The sequence below is a fragment of the Procambarus clarkii genome, chromosome 8 (genome assembly GCF_040958095.1).
Source record: "Procambarus clarkii isolate CNS0578487 chromosome 8, FALCON_Pclarkii_2.0, whole genome shotgun sequence".
Classification (NCBI taxonomy): Eukaryota; Metazoa; Arthropoda; class Malacostraca; order Decapoda; family Cambaridae; genus Procambarus; species Procambarus clarkii.
The window spans coordinates 42,698,123-42,714,008 of NC_091157.1; the positions used below are offsets into that span (position 1 = coordinate 42,698,123).

The window sequence follows — 15,886 nt, forward strand, 5'->3', positions numbered from 1 at the left end:
TGCCATGAGGAAGGGTGGGTGTCAGAAAGCCACTGGGGCTCACCCTGAAATTGGCATTTCATTACATTTAATGCTGGTTTACTGGGGGGGGGGGGGGGGGGAGAAGCCTCTTGTGGCTCCCTGAAGTGCTCTACCCATGGAGAAGGAAGAAAGAGCACCTACCAGGAAGGAAGCACTGCAGGTATCAAGACAACAATGAGATCAACGGCCGTAAAACTACCCAAAGTCACACAAGGCATCTTCAGGACCAGGAACAGCCACAAGGCTGCAGGGACGCAGTTCAACTACCAAAACCCCCCATGCCCGAAGAACAGCCCAAAATATATATCCAAAAACTGCCGAAAGATTGGCATACTCAAGCAACATCATGAGCAAGAGGGTAGACTGCAGGCTGATTAGATCATAGGATACTGCAGACAACCTGAGAAACACGAGCCCTGAAACAGGGAACCAGGGAAACCAGAGCAAACCACAAATAGACCAACAAAATTGGACCGGAGGCATGTGTGATTGCCAGAGGCAAGTAATATTTTAATGTCACCACCTCAGCCATCCATACCTCCACCAACTTGACAATAACGACCCCTTTGGGACTACACTACATAAAGTGTGTGTTTATTAACGTCTTTTGTTTATTTCTATCTTTCATCATTTTTATTTTATTTCTTTTAATTATTATTATTATTATACTGTTGTGTGAATCTTGCTATTCTACTCCTCCATTCTATTTTTCCATAAGCTGCAACTAGGCACGTTCACCAAGAACCTGAACCAGCCCAGTGCCCCTCAGCTGTATATATCTCAGGCCAGCATGCAAGACCAATGACTGGGAGCTCAAAACCATCCATTTGCTGGTGCAAAGCAGGACACACATTTCCAGGTCAAGCCCCCCAAAAAGTACCCAAAAGAGGCAAGAACCCCAGCCAATCACAGAACCTAGGATATACAGGAACTAGGATAGACTTGTTTCCTTGGTCCTCTAGGACCAGCATAGCAAATCAAGATTAACCCAAGACAACCTGACAAACTATGGCTGTGGCAGTCATTGGGAAAGGACACGGGATGCAAGCATTGACACTCGGGAACAGTGCACAGATATTCACCCCCCATATCATTACTGGGATTTACCATCAAACAGCTGACCAAATGAACGAGAACAGCATTGACAAGAACTTCCGACAGTGAACTGAAGCTGGACCCTTCCAGGAAGAGAAGGGAGAAGAGAGAGAGAGAGAGGAAGGTGGAGAGGAGAGGAGAGGAGAGGAGAGGAGAGGAGAGGAGAGGAGGGAGAGGGGGAGGATTTGCAATTTACAAAGTATACCAATGACCTAGAACCACTACAGTACCTCTACCAAGAGTGTGATGCCCCTGACAAGAAGCAGGTGGGGTAGACTTCAGTTGAAACATCTACCCAAGTGGCTAGAAGATCCTGTTCCACCTGTTATGAAAGTTATACTGGTGTATTAATAAATGTAAAAAACATATGTTAAAACATGCAGCTTACCTGCTTATAAGCCAGTCTGACTTCACCAAAGTTACCTTCTCCTAATTTCTTTGTCATGGTGTACATCTGTGTTAGTTCCTCTGGATAGCTTTGAGCATCATTTTGTAAACAGTCGTGAAAAACAAATACTGAAAAAATAAATGGGAATTAGCATCAATATTCTACCTTCATAGTAATATTTCATACAAATCTAGAATCAGCTGATTAACCAGAACATAATTTGTAGTCTCACATACAACCAAAGTGTACTTAAGCTCTGCCTTTCCTTTCCAAAGGTGTTTATTTTTATTTTTATTTTAATTTTTACTTTATTTTTTGTTTGTCATCTTTGCCTGTTTTATACTCTTAATTATTTGTTCTTAGTTAATCCCCTTGTCACTAAACCTAGGGCTTTTTATTACCCTGTTAATTAACCATTACTAAGCTAATTATCTTCAAGATCATTTTTTTTATGATTATTATTTTTCTTATTATTTTTTATTTTACATTTATATTGTCAGTCTCTACTGATTTTTTGTGTTTTATTTTATGTAACTTCTGTGTCCTCTCTGGCTATCTATTGGATCTTTATTTTACTTCTAAATTGTTACTATTTTATTGTATCTGCTCTTATTCTTGTGCTTTGCTTTATCGTGTATCTTGTATCGTGATCCCTCTGCATCTCTATGCACACTGATATTGATCCTGATCAAAATCTTCTGTCTCATATCTATACCAACCAGCACATTGATCATCATTATTGCAAGTATTTCACAGCACACCAGGCTAAAAACAAACTCCAAAATAGCACCTATCTATCAGTTTATAACCAAAATGTTAGATCACTTGGTAAACATTTTGACGATTTAAATGCACTACTCACAGCACTAGGTACTAACCTATCGTTCATTATTTTAACAGAAACTTGGCTAAATAAAGACTATACCCAACTCTACAACTTAGCTGGTTATAAAGCCATTCATAACTGTAGGCCTAATAAAAAAGGTGGTGGCACAGCTATATATTACCGAGATACATTTATCTGCAACAGTGTTATTAGTGACAGAGATGACTACTGTGAATATACTTTTGCTCAGTTTACAATTAAATCCCTTAAATCCTCTTTGACTATTGGAGCCATCTATAGATTTCCTAATACTAACATAGCTTCTTTCTCAGACAACCTAAGGAATCTTATTATAAACAACAATCTCAACAAAAACCACATCATTCTGGGAGGAGACTTTAATATTGACCTGGGTCAACAAAATTGCTCTCAAGTTGACTATTTCCTTAACAGCATGCACTCCTGTATGCTAATCCCCACTATCACCAAACCTACCCGAGTCACTCAAACATCAGCCACTACCTTGGACCACATATGGACAAACATAACAGCTCCCCTTGTATCTGGTATAATCTACGACAGAACAACTGACCACTATCCTACCTTTCTCATAGCGAACATGGACATAACACCACCAAAAAGCAAGAAACTTTCATTTAGGCTACACAGTGAATCAGCTTTAGACAATCTTACAGAGGCACTTCACAATATTAACTGGGATTCTGAATTCAATAATACCCATGATATAAATTCATTAGCTAACCTCTTCCTCTCCAAAACTCTAAGCCTCTACAACCTTCATTGTCCCCTTCTTACAAAGCAAGTAACTGACAAAAGATTAAACAATCCATGGCTCACAAGTGGCATTCTCAACTCAATCAACAAGAAACATGAATATGAAAAGAAAGTTAGGATTGGCCTAGTTTCAAAGGAAGTAGCTAAAAGGTACTCATCAATGCTTACCAGTATCATAAGAAAGGCAAAACTTGCATATTATGTGAATAGATTCAATGAAGCAAAAGGCAACATGAAAAATACTTGGAAAACTATCTCTAGTATCCTAGGAACTAAACAACACTCACATAACCAAATAAAACTCTACAAGGATGGGGATATACCGTCAACTGATTTAGAAATGGCAAATGAACTTAATAGTTTCTTTTCATCGGTTGGTGCTAATCTTGCCAGTAAAATCCCACAGACTCAGACACATATTAACACATATCTCTCAGGCAGCTATCCAAACTCTCTTCTCCTTTCACCAATCAGCCCGGCAGATGTTGTGTCCATCATACACTCTCTAAAAACCAAGGCAGGGAACACCAGTGAAATTCCGTCCATTGTGTATAAGAGCGCCTCCCATGCCCTTGCCCCACCCATAGCACTACTGTTCAACAAATCTATAGAGTGTCACACCTTCCCTGATATCCTCAAAAAAGCAAGAGTAACGCCTGTCCATAAAGGAGGCAATCCGGCGGACATAAACAATTATAGACCAATATCAAATCTACCCATTCTATCAAAAATATTTGAAAAAATTATTTACAAACAGCTCTATTCCTACCTCGTAAAATTCGACATACTCAGCCCCTGCCAGTTTGGCTTCCGGTCCCAAAAGAGTACCAATGATGCAATCATTAGTCTCCTTGACATTATCTACTCAGCCCTTGACAAAAATGAGTTTCCGATTGGACTCTTCATTGACCTAAGAAAAGCCTTTGATACTGTTAATCACAACTACCTCTTACTTAAACTCCAGCATTATGGAATCCGAGGCCTTGCCCTTGACTACATCCGATCCTATCTTAGTGACAGACACCAATATGTAACCATCAATGATACAACTTCTTCCACTCTACCAATTACCGTTGGAGTGCCACAGGGCAGCATCTTAGGACCTCTTCTATTTCTTATATATATATAAACGATCTGCCTAATGTCTCTAATATTCTCAAACCTATATTGTTTGCTGACGATACTACCCTTATCTACTCAAACCTCAACCCACATACACTAAATAATGTTGTGAATAATGAATTAAAAAAAGTCCACTTATGGATGTCAACGAACAAACTAACATTAAACATCGAAAAGACTTACTACATCTTATTTGGAAGCAAATCATCAAATGCAATTCAGCTACAGATAGACAACATTAACATCAGTAATAAAAATGATGGCAAGTTTCTTGGCCTATTCCTAGACAAGAGACTCAACTTCAGCACCCACATTCAACACATAACTAAGAAAGTCTCTAAGACAGTTGGTATACTCTCCAAAATCAGATATTATGTTCCTAACTCTGCTCTCCTCTCACTATATTATGCACTAATCTACCCCTATCTTAATTATGGTATCTGTGCATGGGGGTCTACCACTGCAAACCACCTTAAGCCCATCATCACACAGCAAAAATCTGCTATCAGAATAATAACTAACTCTGCTTTCAGACAACACTCAGCTCCCTTGTTTAAATCTCTAAACTTGCTAAATATTAACTCCCTCCACACATTCTCTTGTGTCAACTACATTTACAAAACCCTGTTCTTAAATGCAAACCATGCTCTGAAACTCTCCCTGGACAGATGTAATAGGACCCATTATCACCACACCAGAAATAAATATCTCTTTGATATCCCCAGGGTCAAACTTAATCTGTGTAAACACTCTATGCAAATTAAGGGACCTAGTCTATGGAACTCACTCCCTAGTGAATTGAAAAACGGTAAAACTTTTGCCTTATTTAAAAGCAAAACCAAAAAGTACCTAACTTAATCTATTTAGTTTCCTACACTGAGCTTTAAATTTGCTCTGTACCTAGTGTTACCCAATCTCCTAATTTTTATGTAATATCAAACAACCTTATCATTGTGTTCATTGCTGTCTTCTTTTATGTGCTAGCCATATGCTGTATTGTGACTACCAATTTTTTGTCAACTACCATTCAAGCTGTCATTGCAATCAATCTTATATTGTTTCTGCTGTATTGTGCCTACCAATTTGTTGTCAACTACCATTTTAAGCTGTCATTGCAATCAATCATAGCTACCTATGTGCTTTAATATACTGTACCTATAATTTTCTCTCATCTTTTTTTTCATTCCATGTAATCTGTTATCATTTTTTATCTATAAATTTTGCAAGTATTTACCTCCTTAAAATTTTCTTAGATTAAGGACCTGCCCGAAACGCTGCGCGTGCTAGTGGCTTTACAAGACTGTAATTACCATATTTGTATCCTCACATTCCTTATGTACATTCTTGTATATGCATAAATAAATAAATAAAATAAATAAATAAATAAATAGAACTGAAGATAATGAAATGCTTCTTCCTGATGGGTCTCCTGGTGGCTCCCCAAACTTCCCGGAAATCTCCAAACCTTTGTAGTCGTTTAACTATTCCATGCAATAAAAATCTAATTTACATATTGTAAAGAGAGATATGAGGTTAGTTTTGAAAAGTATGCTGCAAATAGTCAACTGTAACATCCCAAAATTATTTGAAGTGTATGTGAGAATGGACATTTAAACATGTTTATAAACTGATAATGTTGTGTTAGAACCACTGTATTGTACACACCATGATAGCATGGGGAAAGGGAGTGTACACGCCAGCATATCACTTTTGTTAGTATATCGTAAGATTCAAAACTTCTGCGGGTACACGGGACTCGCATCCTGTTCTAGAGGACGCCAGTAAACAGATGCCATCTTGAAAAATTATGGTCTTCATCCCTCTTGGGTGTGAGCCTCAGTACTGCTAGAGCAACCAAGGCTGCTGCATGCAGCTGGAGCTCACAGCACAAATGTGCAGGTTGGGGCCACAGCACCTCTTAACATTTTGGCGTTGAGATGACACTCTCGGCGGCATCAAAACAATACATGCAGTGTGTAACACTGTAAAAGTGTTTGAGTTAGTTTATTTAAAATATATATAGAGTACATGAGTCACAGACAAGGATCTGAGAGGCGCCAGTTGTCTGCCTGAGATCTCACACCTCAAAGCGTTAATGACCTCAAGTGACCTGAGGTCAGATCATGAGAATTTCACCTTGCTTCCGCTAAGCTTATAATTGTAGTCTGGTAGCCTTCAAACATGCCGACGTTTAAGGAGTGGCTTGGTAGTGCCGGAGGCTATCTACTTGTGGGCGGAGTTAGCTACTAGGTTCCCCAATATAAACTCGGAGAGCTATCCAGCAAAAAGCATAAAAGAGACAGAACAGCAGACGACAGCAGAGACGACGTCCCTACCAGGGAGGCTGTCGGCCGGCAGGGGCGAGACAGTCTCTGTCAACTACAGACCCCCCCCCCCTCTCTATTCAACTTAGACTCCGTCCTCGGTGAGTGAACATTAAGGTGACTTGGTCGTGTTTACATATGTTGTGTGATGATCAGGGGCAGTCAAGTTGTAGGGTTCTCGAATTCTTGGATGATGACTCACTTTGCATATTAAACTGGAACATTTTAATTGAATGTTAAATTATGATACTTAATGTGAAATATAATTATGAATTTATTATTTAAATTGTGTTTAACTTTGTTCCCTAGAGATTTTGAGTTGAGGTGAGAAAGCCTCTGTAGTTACTGGTTTCATGGTTTAGAATGAGTACATGTTTGGAGTTGATACATGGTAATAACATCTTTTGAGAATTTTGTGATACAGGCAAGTTCCATTCCTTGTCTTGTATGTAATGATCATGAATGGATGGTGGCAGCATTTCGTCTTCTACTATCTACATTTCTACTTCTACTATCTACTCTTCTACTTCTACCTATCTACACCTCTCCCTCCACCCTTCTCTAAACTCTCACTTTCAACTAATGACCCTCCTCGCTCCTCCCACCTCTCTCCCTCTCACCCCAAACCCTCACTAATTACTTCACTATTCATTTCTTTCCTTTCGTTTTCTCTTATACGTTTGTGGCAATGACTCTGTATTCTAGAGTTCTCTCAAGAGTTTTCGGGTAACTGATCAAGTGACGGCGCCTTGTAGTCTTGGAACCTAGGTATTCCAATACCTAGGTTACAAGGTGTTGAACGAGAGAGGTTGCCTTAGGAACTCTGGGAGTGCTCTAGAATAGTTGGCTAACTGGGGACGGGATAACGGACTAGAGAGAGCTGTTTCCCCCGGCCTCGTTAGTTAACTGGGGGGTGGAATAATGGACAAGATAGAGCTATTCCCCCCACCCCCCGTTACAATGATGGCAGCGGTGTTGAACAATGTTTAAGGTATTGGTGTTCTTTTAACATTGTTCAGTCCCACGTGTCTTTTTGCCGCTCAGGCGCTATCAGGGAGATCTTGACAGGTGTTTTACTTTCGCGATTTAGCGAGTTTTTTCAGGCTAGGAGATGGTGATTCTCTGGTGTTGTGTTTAGTGATTTTGTGAGTTTTGTGTAGTTCAGGGAATGTTCACCAGAACTTGCGTGTGTAGTGATTTATGTTAGTAATAAGATTTGGCGATTTTGGAACTTAGCGGTTGGTGGGTAGTGGAGCTCACCTGAGTGTGACAGGTGACCTCGCATGTCCCACGGGGACACCCAGCCACCGCTGGTCTCCAGGTCAGTGGGGAGTGGCAGGTGTAGTTTTTAAGTAGTGGTTCTGCTCAGATTATTGCGATCGACTGTTTTACTCCATTTGAACGCAATAACCCGAGGTGTACTGGTCTTGTACAGCATACTAGGGGGAGGCTTAGTATGTCAGTAGACTTCACGTTGGGGACGCTCGACGTTAGATAGTCTGGTCACAGGGGTGGCAACAGTTTGGGGTTGTTGACCGGCGGAGAAGCTAGGGAGACACTCTGGGTCACGTAGGTGGCTGTAGGTTAAGGGTGGGAGTAATGGTTAATTATGTACTTAAGATTAGGAAAGGTACAGTTAAGTGAGGCTAGTGTTTGTCTATTAGTATTAATTTTTTTGTGTGTGACAAGTTAAAAGTAGTGACGACCTTATTCTCTCTTCTCTAACTTTACTCTGTTACTGTTTTATGTTCCACCAAGTCAATATCATTCAGAGTTAATTGGATTATTAAAATTTAAGTGTAGTTGTTGCCAGGAGGAGAGCTTATAATTGGACTGTGTGAACCCTATACAAACTACAGGGTCACACAACAAGATGGAACACGGGTATTGTTGCCTTTCTGTTCACCCACAGGTGGGAGCCAGAAGAGAGGAGAGACGCACATACAAAAGAGGGAGACGGCTGCTGTGTACCACACTCAGGGGCGTTTATCACCACCACCACGACCAGCCCACTACCTGGAGGTCATGGCTCCACCACCACCACCACCCCAGGGGACCCCAAGATGCAGCCCTCTCGGTCAGTCAACATTGGTCTACCCAGTGGACCCCAGGACGGACGGACCCCCAGTGGACCCCAGGTCGTTCTGCAGACGACCCCAGACGACCCAGTAAAGATGGAAGAGGAGCGACAACGACTCCAGTCTGTCCCACCAACATCGGTCTACCCAGGACGGACCCCAATGGACCCCAGGTCTGCTTGTCAAAGACCCATGGGAGGAGGAAGAGAGAAGAAGGAAGAGAGAAGAAAGAAGAAAGAAGAAGAAGATAAGACAAGCTGAGTGAGACACGATGCCTCGTGTTCCTTGCTGGTGTCAGCATCATTGCATGGAGCGTAATTGCAAGACAGGATCGTTTGCCTTAACTGGCCGCCCCTCCTGCAAGCATGTTGCTCTGTTGAATGATTCTTCCTGTGTCGTGCGGACTTGATGTGGCTGTCAGAAGTAGCTCTCTGAAGGAGGCGTGCTGGAGCAACAGGGAGGAAGAAGAGTAGGATGGGATTTCTACTGTTGGCAACTATATGAAGGTCTCGAAACTTGTAGTCCCTATAGCTGTGAAGAACCCCAATATACGTCTCTCATGGTGACTGACGTAGGGCCAATTACAGATCAGCTGGGACAACCGAATTCCACGGTCCTGTGCTCAGTTCAAGTAGTAACGGCTTTCGGGTTGACCAAGTGTTGTTGTGCGTTAACGACGGAGAAGCGACGGAGGCAGTTGTGTTGAAGAAATGTGGTACAGGATTATCTACAAGACCAAGCAGTGACGTCGCCCAGCCAGAGACAATGGACGTCTGTCTACATATTTCATTTTTTAGAGTAGGATGATGTATATTTGTTTAGCTAGGATGTATTCTTTTCGTTAATAAAGTTGTCGCACACGGCTAGCTTGCTTTAGCAGTGTTGCAAAAACTTTATTTTCGGGGAGAAGGGGAGATGTAACACTGTAAAAGTGTTTGAGTTAGTTTATTTAAAATATATATAGAGTACATGAGTCACAGACAAGGATCTGAGAGGCGCCAGTTGTCTGCCTGAGATCTCACACCTCAAAGCGTTAATGACCTCAAGTGACCTGAGGTCAGATCATGAGAATTTCACCTTGCTTCCGCTAAGCTTATAATTGTAGTCTGGTAGCCTTCAAACATGCCGACGTTTAAGGAGTGGCTTGGTAGTGCCGGAGGCTATCTACTTGTGGGCGGAGTTAGCTACTAGGTTCCCCAATATAAACTCGGAGAGCTATCCAGCAAAAAGCATAAAAGAGACAGAACAGCAGACGACAGCAGAGACGACGTCCCTACCAGGGAGGCTGTCGGCCGGCAGGGGCGAGACAGTCTCTGTCAACTACAGACCCCCCCCCCCTCTCTATTCAACTTAGACTCCGTCCTCGGTGAGTGAACATTAAGGTGACTTGGTCGTGTTTACATATGTTGTGTGATGATCAGGGGCAGTCAAGTTGTAGGGTTCTCGAATTCTTGGATGATGACTCACTTTGCATATTAAACTGGAACATTTTAATTGAATGTTAAATTATGATACTTAATGTGAAATATAATTATGAATTTATTATTTAAATTGTGTTTAACTTTGTTCCCTAGAGATTTTGAGTTGAGGTGAGAAAGCCTCTGTAGTTACTGGTTTCATGGTTTAGAATGAGTACATGTTTGGAGTTGATACATGGTAATAACATCTTTTGAGAATTTTGTGATACAGGCAAGTTCCATTCCTTGTCTTGTATGTAATGATCATGAATGGATGGTGGCAGCATTTCGTCTTCTACTATCTACATTTCTACTTCTACTATCTACTCTTCTACTTCTACCTATCTACACCTCTCCCTCCACCCTTCTCTAAACTCTCACTTTCAACTAATGACCCTCCTCGCTCCTCCCACCTCTCTCCCTCTCACCCCAAACCCTCACTAATTACTTCACTATTCATTTCTTTCCTTTCGTTTTCTCTTATACGTTTGTGGCAATGACTCTGTATTCTAGAGTTCTCTCAAGAGTTTTCGGGTAACTGATCAAGTGACGGCGCCTTGTAGTCTTGGAACCTAGGTATTCCAATACCTAGGTTACAAGGTGTTGAACGAGAGAGGTTGCCTTAGGAACTCTGGGAGTGCTCTAGAATAGTTGGCTAACTGGGGACGGGATAACGGACTAGAGAGAGCTGTTTCCCCCGGCCTCGTTAGTTAACTGGGGGGTGGAATAATGGACAAGATAGAGCTATTCCCCCCACCCCCCGTTACAATGGGTCTCCTGGTGGCTCCCCAAACTTCCCGGAAATCTCCAAACCTTTGTAGTCGTTTAACTATTCCATGCAATAAAAATCTAATTTACATATTGTAAAGAGAGATATGAGGTTAGTTTTGAAAAGTATGCTGCAAATAGTCAACTGTAACATCCCAAAATTATTTGAAGTGTATGTGAGAATGGACATTTAAACATGTTTATAAACTGATAATGTTGTGTTAGAACCACTGTATTGTACACACCATGATAGCATGGGGAAAGGGAGTGTACACGCCAGCATATCACTTTTGTTAGTATATCGTAAGATTCAAAACTTCTGCGGGTACACGGGACTCGCATCCTGTTCTAGAGGACGCCAGTAAACAGATGCCATCTTGAAAAATTATGGTCTTCATCCCTCTTGGGTGTGAGCCTCAGTACTGCTAGAGCAACCAAGGCTGCTGCATGCAGCTGGAGCTCACAGCACAAATGTGCAGGTTGGGGCCACAGCACCTCTTAACATTTTGGCGTTGAGATGACACTCTCGGCGGCATCAAAACAATACATGCAGTGTGCTACATGACGTTAATGGCGTCAACAATTAAAATATTTGTGAAAATACCATTTATTGTCCAATTATTATGGGACTTGTTTTAAAATGCACACTCTTCTATTGCCAACAATTTGATACTATAATGAATGATGTAGCATGAAACACAAGGTCAGAAAACTGGAAAGAGTATGAACATTTGAGTGTGATGGCGCGCTCATGGGCAACGCTCAGCCGACTTTGACCTTAGCTGGGTGATGTGCGCGTATTAGGACTACTTTGAAGTGGCCTGCCGGGCCAGTACCAGGCCAGCCAAAGCGATAATAATGATGATAAGTAACTTCAATTATTTTGCGATGATTGTACCATAGATGATCGTGACTGTGATAAACATTATGTACAATGTTCAGATATCAGTAAACACAATGCTAGTTATGATGTTCACAGTGAGAGGTAGAGACACAGCACCCAGACAGTGTTTCCTGCATCTATGCATCATGAAACAACCTCAAGCTGCTTACAATACTGTATGACCTTGAAGAAATGGATCTATATTCTGGACTTGGTGACAGGAATGTGATGATAACAGCAGTTCTGTGGCTAGTCATAGTGACACAGAGCACCATTTGGTTTCCGAACCCCTTGGGGACAAGACCTGTCGGTTAACATGTAAGTTCGTAAACGAGAAATAGAGGGAAAAAATAAACTAGAAATGTAAAAAGAAATTTTTCAGAAAAATTTATGAAAAAAACTGTAGGGGAAAAAATCGACAGGTTCATAGCGTAAATGCGACCATATTTTGTTTGTACTCACCAATAAGTGAAGTCCTGATCCGCTTTATAAAAGTCCTTAATTGTTCCTAGCTGATTATTAAGACGTCTGGAAAACATCCTCTGGATGTTTCCTGCCAACCTGCTAGTCTGCCAGCCTGCAGGAACATCCTGCTAGTCTGCCAGCCTGCAGGAACATCCTGCCAGCCTGCCAGCCTGCAGGAACATCCTGCCAGCCTGCCAGCCTGCAGGAACATCCTGCCAGCCTGCAGGAACATCCTGCCAGCCTGCAGGAACATCCTGCCAGCCTGCAGGAACATCCTGCCAGCCTGCAAGCACATCCTGCCAGCCAGCCTGCAGGCACATCCTGCCAGGCAGCCTGCAAGCACATCCTGCCAGCCAGCCTGCAGGCACATCCTGCCAGCCAGCCTGCAGGCACATCCTGCCAGCCAGCCTGCAGGCACATCCTGCCAGCCAGCCTGCCTCCCTCCCTGTCATCATGCTAACGGGTCGAGTGTGTTAAGCTTATCTTCGGGAGCGAGCCGGTCTCTCCCCCACCACCGACAACCCCCCCCCCCCTTACATCCCATACTCTCTCTCAAAGGTCACGCGGTTCAACCGCGTGACTATCCCTCCCTGCCTGCTTGCCAGCCTGCCTCCCTCTCTGCCTGTCAGCCTGTCAGCCTGCCTGCCTGCCTGCCTGCCTGCCTGCCTGCCTGCCTGCCTGCCTGCCTGCCTGCCTGCCTGCCAGCCTGCCAGCTTGCCAGCCAGCCAGCCAGCCAGCCAGCCAGCCAGCCAGCCAGCCAGCCAGCCAGCCAGCCAGCCAGCCAGCCTGCCAGCATGCCAGCATGCCAGCATGCCAGCCTGCCAGCCAGCCTGCCTTTCCCTCCCTTCCTAATTCCACTACTTCCCTCCCTTCCTAATTCCACTACTTCCCTCCCTTCCTAATTCCACTACTTCCCTCCCTTCCTAATTCCACTACTTCCCTCCCTTCCTAATTCCACTACTTCCCTCCCTTCCTAATTCCACTACTTCCCTACCTTCCTGCCTACCTCCTAGCATCTCTCCATACCTCCCCCTCCCTCCTAGCATCTCACCCTCCCTCCCTTTCTGACTAATTCTCCCCCTCTCTCATACTGACTACCACCTAAGCTCTCCCATCCATTTACCGACCAGTCAGCCATCACTGATGCAATGCGTGCATTTGGAGCCGACATGGTGTACAGATGTTTCTTGATTGTTCAGATGTATAAAACAAAAGCACAGAATGAACATTCCATCCTTATGACAATTCAAAATAATAGGTCGTGAATCTGTGAAGTCACAGTGAGCAAACTGGACCATCTCCCACCCACCAACAAAGGCCGGCTTGACGCTTGGCGGACCCCTTCCTACCCCATGACTCCCCAACCCCAATCGGGAAACTGGAAGTTTCGGATAACTAAAGTTCGTGCACAGTAGTATAATGAAGGTATTTTCATGTATCAGGGAATTGCTGGTATCATCTGATTGTATAGTGTGGCTCCATGCTGTGTTTTGATTTCATCACCAAACCCACCAGAATAGCTTATGGATTTGCTATTGTGCATGAAAATGTTGATAGATATATATGATGTATGTATATAGTGTAATAAGAGCAAAAACAGTTTTATTGTTGAAAATATAACATATGTATACATATGAGCACCATACTTTTAAGCATAGCAATGTTCCACGCATTTAACTCTACACATTTCTCAATTTACACACACAATAATAATATTAGTGCGAAAAGAAAAAGGCAAAGATATTGGCAGCAAAAAATGCAACAAAAGTATCAGCAGAACATACCAACTAAAAAGAATGACTACAAAAAGGAAATGGTGGAACAACCACCAAGAACCACATACTCACCTAGTAGTGCTTGCGAGGGTTGAGCTTTGGCTCTATGGTCCCGCCTCTCAACTGATGTACAGATTCCAGAGCCTACTGGGCTCTATCATATCTACATTTGAAACTGTGTATGGAGTCTGCCTCCAGAACATCGCTGCCTAATGCATTCCAACTGATAACTACTCTGACACTGAAAAAGTTCTTTCTAACGTCTCTGTGGCTTATTTGGGTACCAAGTTTCCACCTGTGTCCCCTTGTTCATGTACCACCCATGCTAAACAGTTTATCTTTATCTATTCTGTCAAATTCCTCTGAGAATTTTATAGGTAGTGGTCATGTCTGCCCTTACTCTTCTGTTTTCCACTGTCATAAGGTTCAGTTCCAGTAATCTTCCCTTGTAGCTCATTCCTCTAAGCTCAGGGACAGCCTGGTGGCATACCTCTGAACCTTTTCTAACTTCGTACTGATGCCTCGACAAATTCCACAGGTGGGACACCTTTTAAGTGCCTGAACGATGCAGGAGGGATGATAACCCCATGTCAGGAGGACCAGATGCGAAGAGCAGAGGAGAAAGGCGATCTAGTAAGGTACTGCTGGCTGACCATCTGGAAAAGGCAGATCTGCGGAAAGACAGCCAGATTCGAGCATTATGCAAACAGTGCCAGAAACCAGGGCTGGGCCGGCCACCAAGAATGCCCGCCCCCAGTAGGACTCCAACCTCTCCAGGACTCAAAGCAACAGCTGGACTGGGAAAAGAAGGTACAGAAACCCCATCCCCTCATCCAGTCCTGCCAAAAGGCATCCACCATAAGAGCCTCGCAATTGGGGAATGGTGTTACACAAGATGTGGAACACCAAGACCACGCCAGTGTGAAGAGATCCATATTTGAGCACCCAAACATTTCACAAAGCCAGAGGAGGGAACTAGCAACGACAGTCCACTCTCTGGAATCAACAGAACCGGGACAGACTGTTGAGCAGGAATGTTGGACACACACCCAGGACATGAATGGCACGGAGAGATGAACCCCACGAACCAAGAAGAGGAGCAACCTGTAGCGTCTAGCTCCAAGAGACAGGGTCTAAAGGGACCGAATTTATTATGAATTCTTCATTCACTGGAATGAAGAATTCATAAATTATTTTTCTGTGAATATTTAGTCTCTGTGGCGTAGTGGTAAGACACTCGCCTGGCGTTCCGCGAGAGCTTTGTCCTGGGTTTGTATCCTGGCCAGGGAGGATTTACTGGGTGCAAATCCTTAACTGTAGCCTCTGTTTAACTCAAAAGTAAAATGGGTACCTAGTTGTTAAACAATTCTTCGCGGGGGTCATATTCCAGAGAACATAGGATTAACCCTTTAACTGCGCAATGCGCCTGCAGGCCCACGTCTGGGGTGCGCTACGCGCCTCCGGGTATTTGTATTTTTCACGTTCCATTCAAAACTCCCACAGCTACATGGGGTTCATATCAGCTTCCTCAGGGCTTTTGTAAACAGACCCCATCTTTAAAAAAAATCGTGGTCCACATTCCCGGGTCTGAGAGCCTCAGTAGTGAGTGAGCAACCAGGGCTGGCGCTTGCAGCATGAGCACAGCACTGCTGTTCAGCGTGTGACCACAGCATTGCCTAATAATGTCAAAATATATATATAATCTGTATTATTTAGCCATGATAGTATTATAGAAGAGCCTGAGTGTGATAATGGCTGGGTACGATGTTCAAATATCAGTGATTCAATGCTGTTCACAATGTTCACAGCGCTAGCCACAGCACCACAGCATTATTTCGTCCATCTAGGAAGCTTCAAACGACTTTTTAGGTTCCTGCGTTGTGCGTAGT

The 15,886-nt window shown here is 43.2% G+C and overlaps 1 protein-coding gene across 1 annotated transcript in view; it reads right to left on the minus strand.

Moving 5' to 3' along the window:
- Positions 1-15,886, minus strand: part of LOC123759711 (myosin light chain kinase A) — a 58,964-nt gene that overhangs the window by 25,814 nt on the left and 17,264 nt on the right. Inside the window, 1 exon segment of the mRNA XM_045744956.2 lies at positions 1,505-1,632. Within this exon segment, the coding sequence (XP_045600912.1) occupies positions 1,505-1,632 (128 nt within the window).